The sequence below is a fragment of the Oncorhynchus masou genome, chromosome 17, assembly GCF_036934945.1.
Source record: "Oncorhynchus masou masou isolate Uvic2021 chromosome 17, UVic_Omas_1.1, whole genome shotgun sequence".
NCBI classification, from domain to species: domain Eukaryota; kingdom Metazoa; phylum Chordata; class Actinopteri; order Salmoniformes; family Salmonidae; genus Oncorhynchus; species Oncorhynchus masou.
This window is the reverse complement of record NC_088228.1, coordinates 31337888-31354904: the sequence shown is the minus strand read 5'-3', so window position 1 is coordinate 31354904 and position 17017 is coordinate 31337888. Positions and strand designations below refer to the sequence as shown.

General features: G+C 40.4%; 3 protein-coding genes across 3 annotated transcripts in view; all 3 read left to right on the top strand.

Annotated features, from left to right (window-relative positions):
* Positions 1-2319: 2319 nt before the first annotated feature.
* On the top strand, positions 2320-4793 carry LOC135558851 (5-beta-cholestane-3-alpha,7-alpha-diol 12-alpha-hydroxylase-like). Its single transcript, XM_064993025.1, has one exon. It carries the CDS (start codon positions 2477-2479, stop codon positions 4019-4021), a length of 1545 nt encoding a protein of 514 aa, XP_064849097.1. The 5' UTR covers positions 2320-2476; the 3' UTR covers positions 4022-4793.
* Positions 4794-7643: 2850 nt separating this feature from the next.
* Positions 7644-13014, top strand: LOC135558850 (5-beta-cholestane-3-alpha,7-alpha-diol 12-alpha-hydroxylase-like). Its single transcript, XM_064993024.1, has one exon. The coding sequence runs from the start codon at positions 7685-7687 to the stop codon at positions 9212-9214; it is 1530 nt and encodes a 509-aa protein (XP_064849096.1). The 5' UTR covers positions 7644-7684; the 3' UTR covers positions 9215-13014.
* Positions 13015-15561: 2547 nt separating this feature from the next.
* LOC135558849 (gap junction gamma-1 protein-like) overlaps positions 15562-17017 on the top strand; it is a 35866-nt gene continuing 34410 nt past the window's right edge. The window contains exon 1 of the mRNA XM_064993022.1: positions 15562-15698. The gene's annotated coding sequence lies outside the window, so the exon portion shown is untranslated. The remainder of the gene's footprint in view (positions 15699-17017) is intronic.

Below are 17017 nucleotides of genomic sequence, written 5' to 3'. Positions count from 1 at the left end.
CCATCACATTCAACCTATACCTCAACCTATACCGTATCATATTTTTTAATTTGATCTTTATTTATAGACACTGCAGATCCTGTGTCAAGCTCCATTTTGAGGGGTGTGCCTTTGTTTTCTGGTGCCGCCCCTATTATGCTACTGCTGGGAGAAGTCACTGGTCATGTCCGAATACCCATACTTGCCTCCTCATTTTTTTTGCTGTGTGTACATTGAAAATTCAGAACCGCTGGACATCAACGTAATAAACTAAAGCACTGAACATTGGGAACAAGATCAAAATGACTGCTATTTCTTGATCTATAAATTAAATAATGACATTTGACATCAAAAAGCCTGTTTAACATGACATCAAAAACGCAGCCACATCCCGAGTTCCTGGCGCCGACACATATGGTGTAGTAAAAGCTCTTACGAAGGTCTACAGGACAAGAAACACTTTTCAGTGAGAAAACAGAAATCTAATTTTAGATTAAAATACATTTAAAATACTTCTGTTTTCAAAAATGTGGCCTACGACGCAATACCGGTGCTAATTTTAAGAAGAACAAAAACTACTTAGCCTACATTTGAACAACACTGCAGAAACTTCGGGCATCTTCCCAATTAAGGAGCCTTAGTTTTGTTGTTTAGCTACTTTAAGAGATCTAGGATCTGTCACTCGAAGTCCACATCTTCCAATGCATTGTGGAAAAGTGTGCCAAAATTAGTAAGACATCTGGGCATCTGATTTTGAAATGTTGCATATTATTAAACATAATATTTTCGCATACTCAAATGGCCTACTATTTAAAACACATGTATGGGTATTCGGACAAGACCAGTGACTTCTCCCAGCAGTAGCATAATATGGGCGGCACCAGAAAACAAAGGCACAATCCTCAAAATTGAGCTTGACACAGGTTCTGCAGTGTCTATAACTGTCTACAATGAGCATTTCAAGGTTATCAAGCTGAAGAAAACAAATGTGTTGCTGAAGACATAGTCAAGAGAGAGATTGATCCCAATGGTGGTTTTGCAGATCAGAGTGAGCTATGAAGAGCAAAAAGAGCAGCAGTGTGTAGTGCCTGGAACTATTCCCCCATTATTTGTCAGGAAATGGCTGTCCAAAATAAAATGTAACTGGTGTGACTTGAAAATGCATAATTAACATTTCCCAGCTTAGAGAAAAAGGCACACAGACCAAACACTGAAACACTTGCTGAAGAATTATGACAGTTTTCAATAATCAGATGGGAACGGCCAAAGGATTCACAACCAAGCTCGTACTGTTCCATAATCCCTGAGACAAAAGGTGAAAGCAGACATTTCTTTCTTTGCTGAATTCCTGTTGATTTTAGGAGGAGGGGTGGGGGGGTTAGTTGCTGAGAGGCTGTTGTGTTTTGTCAGTGACTCAAGTTACACAACGCTCAGAATGTCGGTGTGGTTTTCTTTTGAATGTTGTGTGGGAACGAGGTCGAAAGAGAATACAAAGGGAGAGTAAAACAACAACAGATGTGGAGAACTGTAGCCTACACCACAAGGTTTGAATGGTACAACAGTTGTAGGTTGAGAAACATGGTTCTGACTAGGTAGTATACAACTAAGACCAGAAGTTATTTTTTTGTAGCAGGTTAGGAGAACTTACGCAGCAGGTTAGAAGAATTAACATAGCAGGTTAGGAGATCTTACGCAGCAGGTTAGAAGAATTAATGGAGCTGGTTAGGAGAATTAGGTTAAGGTTAGGAAAAGAGTTAGCTAAAATTCTCTCCTAACCTGCTACGAAAAGTCACTTCTAGGCACACTGAAGAAACATAGAAACAACAAAAGTCTATATGAATGATGGATGGTTTAAGGGAGCATGGCCATTATAGTTGTATGCCTCTATCCATAAAATCAGCATATTTCATAAAAGGCTTTAAATAGTTGCAAATAGATGGCACGACCATTTTGGGGTTATTGTTTTGTTTTTGCACGCATGTCTTGTTAGAGATTTAGGAGGACTTGGGTATATCTTGGGTATGTATATGTATGTGCATGTCTTCTTCAATCTTACCTCTATTCACAATGATCTTGTTTTGGGGCTGGCTCCACTGCTCTTTATGGTATGAAACAGCATAAAGGCCCAAAATGCAACACTATTACAAATCTGAGAGAGGTTCTCTCTACACATGTGATCTATTAAGTTTTCCTATCACAAAATCTCTCTGTAGTATACTGACTGAAACCAGCTGAAACCTGCATGGTCCTGGCCCTGAGCCATCTAAATGCATATGCTTGAGGCAGAGCTATGTATAAACAATGCTTTTCCTTGATATTAATATACTAGACACGTTTCATTTCATTGCGAGAACATTGCTGTGTCCTAGTGCTTAGAATACTAATGGCACTCTCACTGTGAAAGGGGGGGAGGAGCATGAGTCATGGGTATCGAAAACACAAAATGCACTTAAGCTGGGGCACAGATGTGCTCTGAAAGAACGAAGAGGAAAGGACAATGGGCTTTCTGCTGCCGATCCTTCTGGCTCTGTTAGCCTCTGTCTTAGGGGGACTCTACCTCCTGGGGGCCTTCAGGTGGTGTCGACCAGGGGAACCCCCCCTGGACCGGGGCCCCATTCCCTGGCTGGGCCACGTCCTTGAGTTCCGCAGGGACACAGCAAAGTTCCTGGAGAGGATGAAAAGGAAGCATGGTGATATTTTCACCGTGCAGCTGGGAGGATTCTACTTCACATTCCTTATGGACCCTCGGTCCTTCGGGACGATTGTGAAGGAGGCCCGCACCAACCTGGACTTCAGAAAGTTTGCACAACATCTGGTGCAGAAAGTGTTTGGTTACCACTCAGACCACAGGTTTCCTCAGATGTCCAGCAACAAGCACCTGATGGGGGACGGTTTAGTGGTCATGACACAGGCTATGATGAGCAACCTACAGAATCTGATGCTGCACAGTGTAGGGACGGGGGATAATGACCATATGCCCTGGAATGAGGACGGTCTGTTCAACTACAGCTACAACATTGTCTTCAGGGCAGGTTACCTGGCTCTGTTCGGTAATGAGACACCAAAATCCACAGAGAGCATGGAGAAAGCCAGAGAGGTCGACAGAGTGGAGTCCCAGGAGCTCTTCCTTGAGTTCCGTAAGTATGATCAGCTCTTCCCCAATCTGGCCTATGGGGTCCTGCCTCCAGGAGAGAAGAGAGAGGCGGAGAGGCTGAAGAGGCTGTTCTGGAACATGCTGTCAGTGCAGAAGGTGAAGACCAAGGAGAACATCAGTGTCTGGGTGCGTGAGCAGCAGCAGGAGAGGGAGGAGCACGGCATGGAGGACTTCATGCAGGACAGGTACATGTTGCTTCTCCTCTGGGCCTCACAGGGCAACACAGGCCCTGCTGCCTTCTGGCTCCTTCTCTACCTCATGAAGCACCCAGATGCAATGGGGGCTGTGAAGAAGGAGGTGGAGGAGGTGCTGAAGGAGACAGGCCAGGAGGTGAAGCATGAAGGCCCCTTTATCGATCTAACCCGGGACATGCTGCAAAAGACGCCCATTCTGGACAGTGCCGTGGAGGAGACACTCCGCCTCACCACAGCCCCCGTCCTCACCAGGGCTGTGCTCCAGGACATGTCCCTCAAGATGGCCGACGGAAGCGAGTACCGCATCAGAGAAGGAGACAGAGTAGCCCTGTTTCCTTACACTGCCGTCCAGATGGACCCAGAGGTCCACCCGGATCCACTCACCTACAAGTATGATCGCTTCCTGACAGCAGAGGGGGGTAAAAAGACGGACTTTTACAAAGGTGGGCAAAAAATTAAATACTACAACATGCCGTGGGGTGCTGGGATCACTATGTGCCCAGGACGCTTCTTCGCCACCAATGAGCTGAAGCAGTTTGTCTTCCTCATGCTCACATACTTTGACTTTGAGCTCAAGAACCCAGATGAAAAGATACCTGATATTGACACCAAGCGCTGGGGCTTTGGGTCCATGCAGCCAACCAGAGACATCCAGTTTAGATACAGACTCAGGTTTTTAAAAATGAGTGACTGACAAACCAGCCTCTGTCAACACTGAGTGTAAACTTCCATCTCATGAGCTGTTAATCTGATTTGGTTTATTATAAACTATCTTGTGCCTAAACATAAATGTGTCTGGAGTACCTAGTACCACAACAAGTGATACGGTATTAAAATAACTGCTTATAATTGTTTCGTTTATTCAGAGAGGACAAATCATCTACTTTTACTGTCTTTGAAAATATCTGGAATGTTTATGCTTAGAGTCAGCTGGAAATATTACATTTTAAAATTGAAATCAGGTACTATATAATATTTTTGAGTGATGAGTCATGAGGAAATGGTTTGCAGATAGTATTAGAAACATGTAGGAGACGTGTAGGAGACGAATTCTACAAGAAACAATATCACTCCCTGAAAACGCAATCCTTGGTAGCTTTTCTGAATTCACAGATAAATTGATCCACATTAAAAATGTCAGGCATTGAAACCGTAAATGACTTGATAATTGTAAAAAAATTATCACAAAATCTTACAACAACAAAAAAAGAAATGCACAGATGTTCAAAACCAATTCCATGTAGGAGATGAATTTACATGTAGTTAAAGCTACTGTGTGTACTGTATTCTTGCTTTTATTATCTTTTTAGTCTGGTCACTCATATTCTGACCCTCAAGGACTGTCAATGATTGTGCCAAAAATGTGTACTATAATAATCATTGCTATTTTTGTAACATTGTAATGTCAAGCATTTAATCTTTATGTTTTTCATCCTGTCAAATGTAATAAAATATCCTTATAAATACTTGGTTGTGGTATAAGTGTTAAACCCCTTTCATACACAGACAGAAGTCCCACTTTTTTTTACCATCCCAACTTTTTTTAAATCTGCGTTTTTGTATATCTGAAAGGGGTAGGGAGTAAGAAAACATGGTATATTAAATCCCACCTCGAGTCCTAGACATGAAGCCTGCATTTTTAGACCCTGTAACCAAAATACAGGTATCGGGTCTTATTCCAACCTCATAGTGTGGAAATATATATAAAACACAGGGAAAACATGTTTTTAACTGCACTGGGCCTTTAATAAAAAAAATTTGCTTGTCTTTGGGCACCCTCATGCATCTGGTTTTCAGGGGAAATGGAAAGAGAGCCTGTGATGCAACTTCCGCTTTTGAACATTAACAAGGTGACACTCCATCTTAACTCCTCCACATTTACTGGATTGGTTCAACAGTGCAGAAGAGAACCTCCACCGACAGTATTTTTTTCTCGTCAGGACCAGAAAGAAAGAAATGCCGCTCAGGCGCCTTTTACGCCTGCTATGTTAGGTTGATTGATAGATAACAGGGTTGACATGTTAAGCTAGACCCACTTAGTTTCCACCACAAAACACCAGAAAATTGTCAAAAAGAGTAGAAACCAACTCAGCAGCTTTTACACTACTATTTGACAAAAAAAAATATTTAAAGAAATAGTTTCACAATGTTAAACAGAGTTCAGTTCATGTAACAGGGTTGAACTTAAAATGAGCAAAAGACGTAAATTATTCACTAATCACATGAAATAAGTAATAATATTCTGAAATGACTTTGTCAATACAACAAAAATAACTAGGGATTGAAAATGATGATTACATTTAAAAAAAAACATTTGGCGGGTTAAGTGGATCAAAATCTTCCTAGAAGTAACAGAGGGTGCTCGGAGGAACATGTGGAAATTTGGCACATTAGCAAGTCTTTATTCATATTAAAAAACAGATATATTGAATTCTCAATGTGGTCTATATTAAAGGGCACTTTATGTAATATAACAGGCTTTTAAAATTCAATTTTGGTGCACAATTTCTACTTAACATATCAAAGGGATGCAAAAGGCACTCTTTTAGAGGAATGACCCATGTAAAGTATCTTTAGAAAGTATGACTTTTGACTTTTTCCACTTTTTGTTGAATTACAAAGTGGGGTTAAAATGGATATAATTGTCTTTTTTTGTCAACAATCTACACAACATACTCTGTAATGTCAAAATGGAAAAGTTTTTAAAAACATTTTTTTTAAACTAATGAGAACATCATTACAAAAAAATAATTTATAGACTGCAAGAAATCCAAACAGATGTAATATTTGACTAAATAAAACATAATTGTAAAGCCATAGTTATTTGGTTGCTTTGCCAAAGTCATTTCGGAAGTTTATTATTTATTTAATGTTATTAATAAATTTAAAAAATGCTTCAAGATCTGTCAAGTTGGTTGTTGATCATTGCTAGACAGACATGTTCAAGTCTTGCCATAGATTTTCAAGCAGATATACATTGGGGAGAACAAGTATTTGATACACAGCCGATTTTGCAGGTTTTCCCTCTTACAAAGCATGTAGAGGTCTGTAATTTTTTATCATAGGTACACTTCAACTGTGAGAGACGGAATCTAAAACAAAAATGTATGATTTTTAAGTAATTAATTTGCATTTACATGCTTTGTAAGTAGGAAAACCTACAAAATCGACAGTGTATCAAATACTTGTTCTCCCCACTGTATGTCAACACTGTAACTAGGCAACTGAGTTAGGAATGACGCCTGTATCTTTGTATACACCATTCAAAGGCTAATTAATAACTTCACCATACTCACTTTTTATTTTTTACAAATCTACCAATCATTGCCCTTGTTTGTTAGGCATTGGTAAACCTCTCTGGACTTTGTGGTTAAATCTGTGCTAGAAATTCACTTCTTGATTAAGGAGCCTTACAGATGTTTGGGGTGTAGAGATGTGGTCGTCATTCAAAAATCACATACTATACCACATCTTCTGTCTGAAATAGGTATTATTGTCAATATAGTTAGTGTATCTCAACTGGGCACAGACGTCAATTCAATGACAATTCAATGCTTTGGTAAAGACTGTCTGTGGTTATTTGGGGTTGAAGCATGCCCAAGATTCAGCAGCTCCCCAAAAGCTAAACTAGTAAGCCAAATAGAAGGAAGCTTCGTGCTATGCAATGCTACTGTGCACATAAAAGGGTGACGTGTACTCCTACAAATGTCGTAGGCCATCTTGTGGACACAAAGGGGAAATGTTGAAATCAGTCTGAGGTTATGAAAGGTGCTTTCAAATGCACACTACATGGACTGCTCAGGGGGGAGGGGGGGGGGAGTAGCTAGAATTACATCATTTGGTGGCTATGTCTAATCCACTCGAGTGGATTAGACATAGCCACCAAATGATGTAATTCTAGGCCTAGCATTGTTGAGAGAAAAAAAGAACATACTATAATTTTACATTCATCACACCCAAAATGGAGATCGGAATGTACTGTGAAGCTACTTTTCTACTTTGCTACTGTTTCTACTTTGGGAGTATAGTCCATCAACGATTCCTCTCCATCGCACTCTGTTCTGGGCTGTTTTCTCCAGATTATGAAACATACAGACGGTAAATGACAAAATACGTTGCACTTCCTATAATATGCAATTCATTATTTGAATTTTTCTGGCCTTTATACGTATTAACCTTTGTTTAAATTGGAAACACCAAAGACTGTTCTGTACCGTTTGTGGGTGGTTTCTGGTTATTGTGCAATCGAGTTAGTCATTAACTGCTGGCGGGGGTGTCATAGTTTCATCACGCCATAAAAAAAAGGAATTCTAGCCGGGGCTCAGATTGTCTGTGTGAGAACGAAGAAGAAAGGACCATGGGCTTTCTGCTGCTGATCCTTCTGGCTCTGCTAGCCTCTGTCCTGGGGGGCTTCTACCTCCTGGGGGCTGTCAGGCAGCGTCGACCCGGGGAACCCCCCCTGGACCGGGGCCCCATCCCCTGGCTGGGCCATGTCCTTGAGTTCCGCAGGGACACAGCGAAGTTCCTGGAGAGGATGAAGAGGAAGCATGGGGATATTTTCACCGTGCAGCTGGGAGGATTCTACTTCACATTCCTTATGGACCCTCGGTCCTTCGGGACGATTGTGAAGGAGGCCCGCACCAAACTGGACTTCAGCAAGTTTGCACAACATCTGGTGCAGAAAGTGTTTGGTTACCACTCCGACCACAGGTTTCCTCAGATGTCCAGCAACAAGCACCTGATGGGGGACGGTTTAGTTGTCATGACACAGGCTATGATGAGAAACCTACAGAATCTGATGCTGCACAGTGTAGGGACGGGGGATAATAACCATATGCCCTGGAATGAGGACGGTCTGTTCAACTACAGCTACAACATTGTCTTCAGGGCAGGTTACCTGGCTCTGTTCGGTAATGAGACACCAAAATCCACAGAGAGCATGGAGAAAGCCAGAGAGGTCGACAGAGTGGAGTCCCAGGAGCTCTTCCTTGAGTTCCGTAAGTATGATCAGCTCTTCCCCAATCTGGCCTATGGGGTCCTGCCTCCAGGAGAGAAGAGAGAGGCGGAGAGGCTGAAGAGGCTGTTCTGGAACATGCTGTCAGTGCAGAAGGTGAAGACCAAGGAGAACATCAGTGTCTGGGTGCGCGATCAGCAGCAGGAGAGGGAGGAGCACGGCATGGAAGACTTCATGCAGGACAGGTACATGTTTCTTCTCCTTTGGGCCTCACAGGGCAACACAGGCCCTGCTGCCTTCTGGCTGCTCTTCTACCTCATGAAGCACCCAGACGCCATGAAGGCCGTGCAGGGGGAAGTGGAGGAGGTGCTTAAGGAGACGGGCCAGGAGGTGAAGCACGAAGGCCCTTTCATCAACCTGACCCAGGAAATGCTGCAAAAGACGCCCATCCTGGACAGTGCCGTGGAGGAGACCCTCCGCCTCACCTCCGCCCCCGTCCTCACCAGGGCCGTGCTCCAGGACATGTCCCTCAAGCTGGCAGATGGAAACGAGTACCGCATCAGAGAAGGAGACAGAGTAGCCCTGTTTCCTTACACTGCCGTCCAGATGGACCCAGAGGTCCACCCGGATCCACTCACCTACAAATATGATCGCTTCCTGACAGCAGAGGGGGGTAAAAAGACGGACTTTTACAAAGGTGGGAAAAAAATTAAATACTACAACATGCCGTGGGGTGCTGGGATCACTATGTGCCCAGGACGCTTCTTTGCCACCAATGAGCTGAAGCAGTTTGTCTTCCTCATGCTCACATACTTTGACTTTGAGCTCAAGAACCCAGATGAAAAGATACCTGATATTGACACCAAGCGCTGGGGCTTTGGGTCCATGCATCCAACCAGAGACATCCAGTTTAGATACAGACTCAGGTTTTAAAAATGGTTGACTGACACAAACCAGCCTTTGACAACGTTTTGACAACTGTTAATCTGATGATGATTATTATAAACGATGTGCCTAAACATGAATTTATCTAGAGTACATAGTACAGTAAAATGTGTTACAGTATTACAATAACGGGATATAATTGCTGTGTTAATTTAGATGAAAAATAATTTCCCTGTTCTCTCTTTGAAAATGACTGGAAGGAATATTTTTGTTCATGCTTAGAGTCAACTGGAAAATAGATATTGCATAATTGAAAGCTGACATAGATAGTAAAGAATCTGTCCTGTAAAGCCGGTGAGTAATAGGAAAGGGTTACAGAAGTATTAGAAATGCACATATGTTATCTGTAAGTGAACTACAACAAAATACATAAAGTTAACTTTATCCCATTACTCAACAATATGAAAGCAGACCTTATTAAATGGAACAGTCTTATCATACAGTACATCTAACAAGTACACTCTAGAAAAAAGGGTTTCCAAAGGGTTCTTCGGCAGTCCCCATAGGAGAACTCTTTTTGGTTCCAGGTAGAACCCTTTGGGGTCAATTTAGAACCATCTGTGGAAATGGTTCTACATTGAACCCAAAAAGGGTTTTACCTGGAACCAAACAGGGTTCTTCAAATGTTTTTCCTATGGGGACAGCCAAAGTACCCTTTTTAGGTTCTAGATAGACCTCTTCAGAATGGCATGGCTCCCAAAGTTTTAGTATGTATTCTAGGTAATACCAATTACCCAGAAAGTATACTCAGTCACAACAGACTTTATATGGGTAAATAAGTCTCATAGAATATTAACAAAAGTCTTCCTTGAGGGTGGTTTTAACCTTCCAGACTTGGAATTGTATCAACTCGCTGAGGCTTTTACTTGCCTTATATAGTTAAATGCGCTTAAGAGGAAGATGTGCCTGCTCATCCCCAGAATCTTTTCATGTATCTATTTTCAAAGGACAAAGCTAAGAACATTAACCTCTTCATAGTTAAGAAAAATAAACAACATGGGAGAAAATGTAGCATATTCTACAAACAATATGACTCCCTAAAAAAACAATCCTTGGATAGCTTTTCAGAATTCACCAATAAATTGGTCCACATGGAAAAACTAAAAGGCATAGAAACCGTAAATGACTTGGTTATAGGAAATACATGTATTTCCATGACAGCATTAGAAAGCAATTTTGGTACATGAACAATTAAAAGTTTTATATCACGAAATTTCAATTTGGAATCTTTTTTTTTTTTTTTTACATCAGAGCAATCTTGAGGGAATCCTATTTGAGTCAGACAAGGATATTCATATGATAGGTAAGCTATATAAAACCTTGCAGAGAGCCTATCCAACTGACAATCTCTTAGAAAAAAAAATATTGGAACCAAGACTTAAAAGGAACTGATGTTGGCACAAGATGGAGGGAATGTTGGAACATAGCTAATGAAATTACAGCAAATGAAAATGTACACTTAATCTAGTGTTAACTAATGTATAGAATTAATTATACAAGAGACAAATTTGACAAATTCAACAACATAATGGCAGACTCATGTCGACGGCAAGAAGCAAGATAAAGCAGTTGGAGGCCATGTTGCCGGAGAGTGATGCTGAGGGTGTGAACATGTTGGTCTGGGCAGGTGTGATGTAGTTAATGTTTGTATTGTTTCAAAACATTTAATAAAATCTTACCCCCCCCAAAAAAAGAAAGGCACAGGTGTTCAAAATTAACTCCATGTAGGAGATGAGATGACAATTATTTAAAGCTACTGCTGTGTGCTGTATTGTTGCTTTTATTATATTTTTAGTCTGGCTCACTTGGGAAGTTATTCATTACACTTTCTATAGTGTATAAATACACCCAGTCACTACAAAGATACAGGCGTCCTTCCTAACTCAGTTGCCGGAGAGGAAGGAAACCGCTCAAGGATTTCAGCATGAGACCAATGGTGACTTTAAAACAGTTAGACTTTAATGGCTGTGATAGGGGAAAACTGAACATGGATCAACAACATTGTAGTTACTCCACCATACTAAACTAATTGACATTGTGAAAAGAAGGAAGCCTGTACAGAATACAAATATTCCAAAACATGCATCCTGTTTTCAACAAGGCTCTAAAGTAATACTGCAAAAAATGTGGCAAAGCAATTCACTTTTTGTCCTGAATACAAAGTGTTATGTTTGGGGCAAATCCAATTCAACACATCCCTGAGTACCACTCACCATATTTTCAAGTATAGTGGTGGCTGCATCATGTTATGTTATGGCTATGCTTGTAATGCTTGTAATCGTTAAGGACTGGGGAGTTATACAGGATAATAAATAAACAGAATGGAGCTAAGCATAGGCAATTTTTTCGAGGAAAATACGGTTAATTTTGCTTTCCACCAGACACTGGGAGATGAATTCACCTTTCAGCAGGACAATAACCTAAACCACAAGGCCAAATCTACACTTGAGTTGCTTACCAAGAAGAAAATGAATGTTCCTGAGTGGCTGAGTTACAGTTTTGACATAAATCTAATTGAAAATACATGGCAGGACCTGAAAATGGTTGTCTAGCAATGATCAATAACCAATTTGACAGATCTTGAAGAATTTTGAAAAGAATAATGGGAAAATGTTGCTCAATCCAGGTGTAGAAAGCTCTTGGAGACTTACCAAGAAAGACTCACAGCTCTAATCGCTGCCAAAGGTGCTTATACAAAGTATTGACTCAGGGGTGTGAATACTTATATAAATTAGATATTTCAGTATTTCATTTTCAATAAATTAGCAAACATTTCTAAAAATCAGTTTCACTTTGTCATAATGTGGTATAGTGTGTCGATGGGGGGAGAAAAATTCATACGTAATATATTTAATTCAGGCTGTTACACAACAAAATGTGGAATAAGTCATGGGGTATAAATACTTTCTGAAGGCAATGTATGTCCTAGGCCACAGTGTGGACACAAAAGGCAGATGTCTAAATCAGTCTGATGTTACTAAAGTTTTCCCAAATCCACACTACATGGACTACTCAGAAAAAGTAGCTAGAATTATATAATGTGGGGGCAATCAGTTTAATCCACCCTGAACCACATAAAAAGCTACTAGGCCTATTCAGTGAGACTTGTACCCATTTGTGTCCTTAAAGAGACTGCCTTTAAAAAGAAACGAATCCTTTTGAACAATGTCTATGTGGCATCCATATTAGTCAGAAGCAGTTATTCTAGTGTCAAAATTGACTACATAGTGTAAATAGGATACTTTTGGTCATAAAGTCAGTCTCTTCTAACATGGAATTTGGAACATCCTGTGCGTCACAACGGGTAAATGACCGTTGGGTTTTGATTTGTCCACTAACATGCGGTGAACAGCTGCGGTGATTGCTCTCTATCCAATAGCATATACAGTGAGACAGACCTGCCAAACAGCTACGACTTTGTTTACATAAGATAACACGTTGTGCATTTTTTTAACTTGAGAAATACTGCATCAAACACCTTAGTTAGATGTAAAATTGCTCAACTAAAACATCCTCGGCAAAAATGTAAAAATAAATTGTCACGCCCGACTCATGCTCCCCCCCGCAGGCGCTCGAAGTCGCGGTTCTACTAACCATCAGCCCTGGCAACAATTATTATGCACACCTGCTCCCAATCATTAAGCACACCTGGTCATCATTTACACATCATTTACATTACTCCCGCTTTATTTATCCCTCAGTTGACATCAGGCATTAGGTAATATTGTTCTCTCTCTTTCTGTACGCTGCTCATCAACATCGTGTCTTTATTAAACTCACCTACTGCATCCTGACTGTGTATATTTTACATAAATACAGATTTCTTGAGTTATCTTAGATTCATTCAGGGGATTTTGAGGAAGTGAAATAGGCTTCCACGCGCGTCTACAGTTTCTCATGGGGGACAAACATCACTAACCAAACATGGAATCGGTCAGGGAACACACCACGAATACTGAAATCATTAAGGAATGGTGAGTTATACAGGTTAATAAATAAACAGAATGGAGCTAAGCACAGGCAAAGTCCCCGAGAAAATATGGTTCATTCTGCTTTCCACCAGACACTGGGAGATGAATTCACACGTGCCAATTTGCGTGTTCAGTGGCTTTTTAAGTGCAAAGGCAAATTGGAGATTTGTCTCTACAACACCTGTATGTAAAACTGAAACACTCCATTTAGTATGATATGTTACGTTTCATATAGTATATATTAATTTGTGCTATGTTCAACACCCATTTCATATGATGTTACGAATTACAATTCATATATGTTACGAATTTTGAAAACGTATGACATGTTATGAATTCTAGCTAGGTGGCTAACGCTAGCTAGGTGGCTAACGTTAGCTAGACGAGGGGTTACGTTTAGGAGTTAGGTTTACGTCTCGGGTTAGCTAACATGCTAAGTAGTTGCAAAATAGCTAAAAAGTAGTTGAAAAGTTGCTAATTAGCTCAAATACTAAAGTTGTCTGTGATGAGATTCAAACTCGCAACCTTTGGGTTGCTAGATGTTCTCATTCTACGCCAACCCAACCAACCACCCTACTTACGTGTTTGCCTTAAGTAACAATCTGTCTTATTTAACCGTACCAAATGTAACATATCATACTAATTTGAGTGTCTTGGATTTCACACCAACTATGTTACCTCTAGTCTATGGGTCCAGGCTGTGAATCAACGTGTAAAACTGATTTGGATTTGCAAAAAGTCAACAGAAGGGCGTTTGTATTTTTTTTTCTCACAACTTTTTACCTAAATCCAACGACATGGTGAAATGTTTTGTTGATTTCACGTTGAATTCACGTTAGTTGACAACTCAAACAAATGTAAATCAAAACTAGATGTTGAAATGACATCTGCTCAGTGGCAAAGCTATGTGATTAAATCTGAACTTTCAAGTTCACATCATACTCCACATCATACATAGAGAACTTGTGAACGGCAACCAAAAAGTACATGGGTCTCTGTCTCAGTCTGATACATCAACAAATGATTTGAAGAATAGGAATATTTTTGGTTGAGAAGGTGGCATGGTATATCCTTGCTTTAGTTCAACATTATAGCCTATCATTCAAGGCTCAAATTTGTATTTGGTGAATATTACCTCATAAATAGCTACTATGCAATTAAAAGTCTTAATTACCTGCACACACACTTTGGCTATACCCAATGAAGAGATTGCATTCTCAATTGTATATTGAGAATTATTTGTGATTTATCATTATGGTCTGTTTGTATTCACTTAATGAATTAATTGTATTTTTTTCTTATATGGGATTTCCTGTGATACATCATTTGGGGAAAGAAATACAAAATTAGCCCACAACTGGCCAGTAATAGGATTAGACTGAGCAGTCACCGTGCATTAGGCTTCTTCTTAATGCTGGGCAGCCCAAGATGACAGGGAAATATACAGCACTTCAGCTTCCATAGTGCTGCCTGCATTGTGTTCAACAATATGGGCCATGGTTACTGAAAACAGCACATACAGTGTGATTGTGCTGTGATGCCTGGGGAAAGATTATCATCTGTTCCAACGTGGAATATTTACTCCCATTTTCCATTGGTACCTTACAACTGAGCACTGACAACTAGGCCAGGTACTGTAGAAGACATGTTTACAACAGTGAACAGCTTGGATTTGGTTTACACTAGCAATAATAATGAACAGCATAACAATATTGGATGCATGTTGTGCCATTTGAAAAACACTGCCATTTATTCCAGTTTTGATGACCTTTGTTCTGGATAAATCCACACTGACATTTTCTAATCTTTCTGACAGCCCTGTCTAAACCATAAGAGAAAAAGGTTCTGTTGGTTGGTACTTTTTCTTGGATAGGGCATACATTTCATACATTTGATTTTAATGGATTGTCTTATGGCCAAACATTTATATATTATGTATGAAATGTATACATTCTAGAAACTGTAGAAACTATACCTTGGAGAGAGAGGTGACAATACCACAGTATTCATTTGAATACAATTGAAATAGAACCTCATTTGCATATGACAGATTTCTATTCACCTTTACATATTTAGAGAACTGTAGAGGTTATTCTTTCCGTCTGAGTTGCTTCTGTGAGACACACACATACACACGCTGTTAAGTCACAAGGCTCTGTACTCGAGGTTCAGAGTAGCATCAGTAAAACCTTTCTGGGTGAATGAATGGCTGTGACAGAACAGAAGTCATCCTGGATGAAATAAACAAATAGTAGAGCTAGAGCACCAGTCATGAAGGCAACTGACTGACCAAGCCAGGGAACAATGGAGCCATTGGTAGGAGTCCTGAGTGTCCTGCCTGTACTTGGTGGTGAGGAGTTTTGAAGAAAAATGAGCCATTGTCTCTCTGTCATCCTGCTTCCGAGCCTCGGGGAAGCTAAGCAACGTCTCTGGAAGCCATCCCAGAATGCTCCACTGTGAAGAATACTAGTCTGGTCAAACCTAGCCGGCCCCATGGAGAGGTAGGTGCTTTTTACCATTATCCATTTGCGATGCTCTTGTTTTACCTCAGGGGGCTCTTGTGATGTATTTCTTTTAATGTAATGCTATGTACTGTAGTTTGATTCTCATCCCATACGCTTTAGTGGACTCATATCTATCTCCTTGTGGAGAATAGCTTTGTATTGTCCCTTCAGTCTATCATTGCATGTAGCACTTGTATGGCCATGTAGATTATAATAATCATATAGTTTTATAGTCAAACTTTCTTGGCTGGCAGAGTGCAAAATAATAGTATTTTTTACTTTATTTATTTATTTTATTACAGAATATTTAATATCAAAACAAATCAAATTTATTTATATAGCCCTTCGTACATCAGCTGATATCTCAAAGTGCTGTACAGAAACCCAGCCTAAAACCCCAAATGGCAAGCAATGCAGGTGTAGAAGCACGGTGGCTAGGAAAAACTCCCTAGAAAGGCCAAAACCTAGGAAGAAACCTAGAGAGGAACCAGGCTATGTGGGGTGGCCAGTCCTCTTCTGGCTGTGCCAGGTGGAGATTATAACAGAACATGGCCAAGATGTTCAAATGTTCATAAATGACCAGCATGGCCCAATAATAATAAGGGCAGAACAGTTGAAACTGGAGCAGCAGCACGGCCAGGTGGACTGGGGACAGCAAGGAGTCATCATGTCAGGTAGTCCTGAGGCATGGTCCTAGGGCTCAGGTCCTCCAAGAGTGAGAAAGAAAGAGAGAATTAGAGAGAGCACACTTAAATTCACACAGGACAACGAATAGGACAGGAGAAGTACTCCAGATATAACAAACTGACCCTAGCCCCCCGACACACAGACTACTGCAGCATAAATACTGGAGGCTGAGACAGGAGGGAATATAATTCCTTTATCATTATAGATATTTTATGTGATATGAAAATTATTGAATATATATTGAAATATATGAAAAATACAATATTATTTACTCTCCAGGCTGTTATTCCAGAAAAGGCACCAAGATGATAAGGCAGACACCCTCTACATGAAAACCACATGTGAATAACGTGGAAAAACATGTTTCCAACAACTTTCTTGGGTTCTCATAGACCAGACCAGGTCACTTACATTATTAAAGAGTGCCTTGGGTCATCAGCCAGTTAAATGGTACTTCAGGTTATCCTCCAGTTACCTGTTGGCACAATTCAAAAGTACACGCTGTATATTACCAAAGCAACAAGGTCATTGACCTGACACTCTGGGTCATTGACCTGACACTGAAGCACATTTGAAATCAGACAAAGTCCCCAAAAATGTTATCTTCTCTGAAAACACATTACTATTCA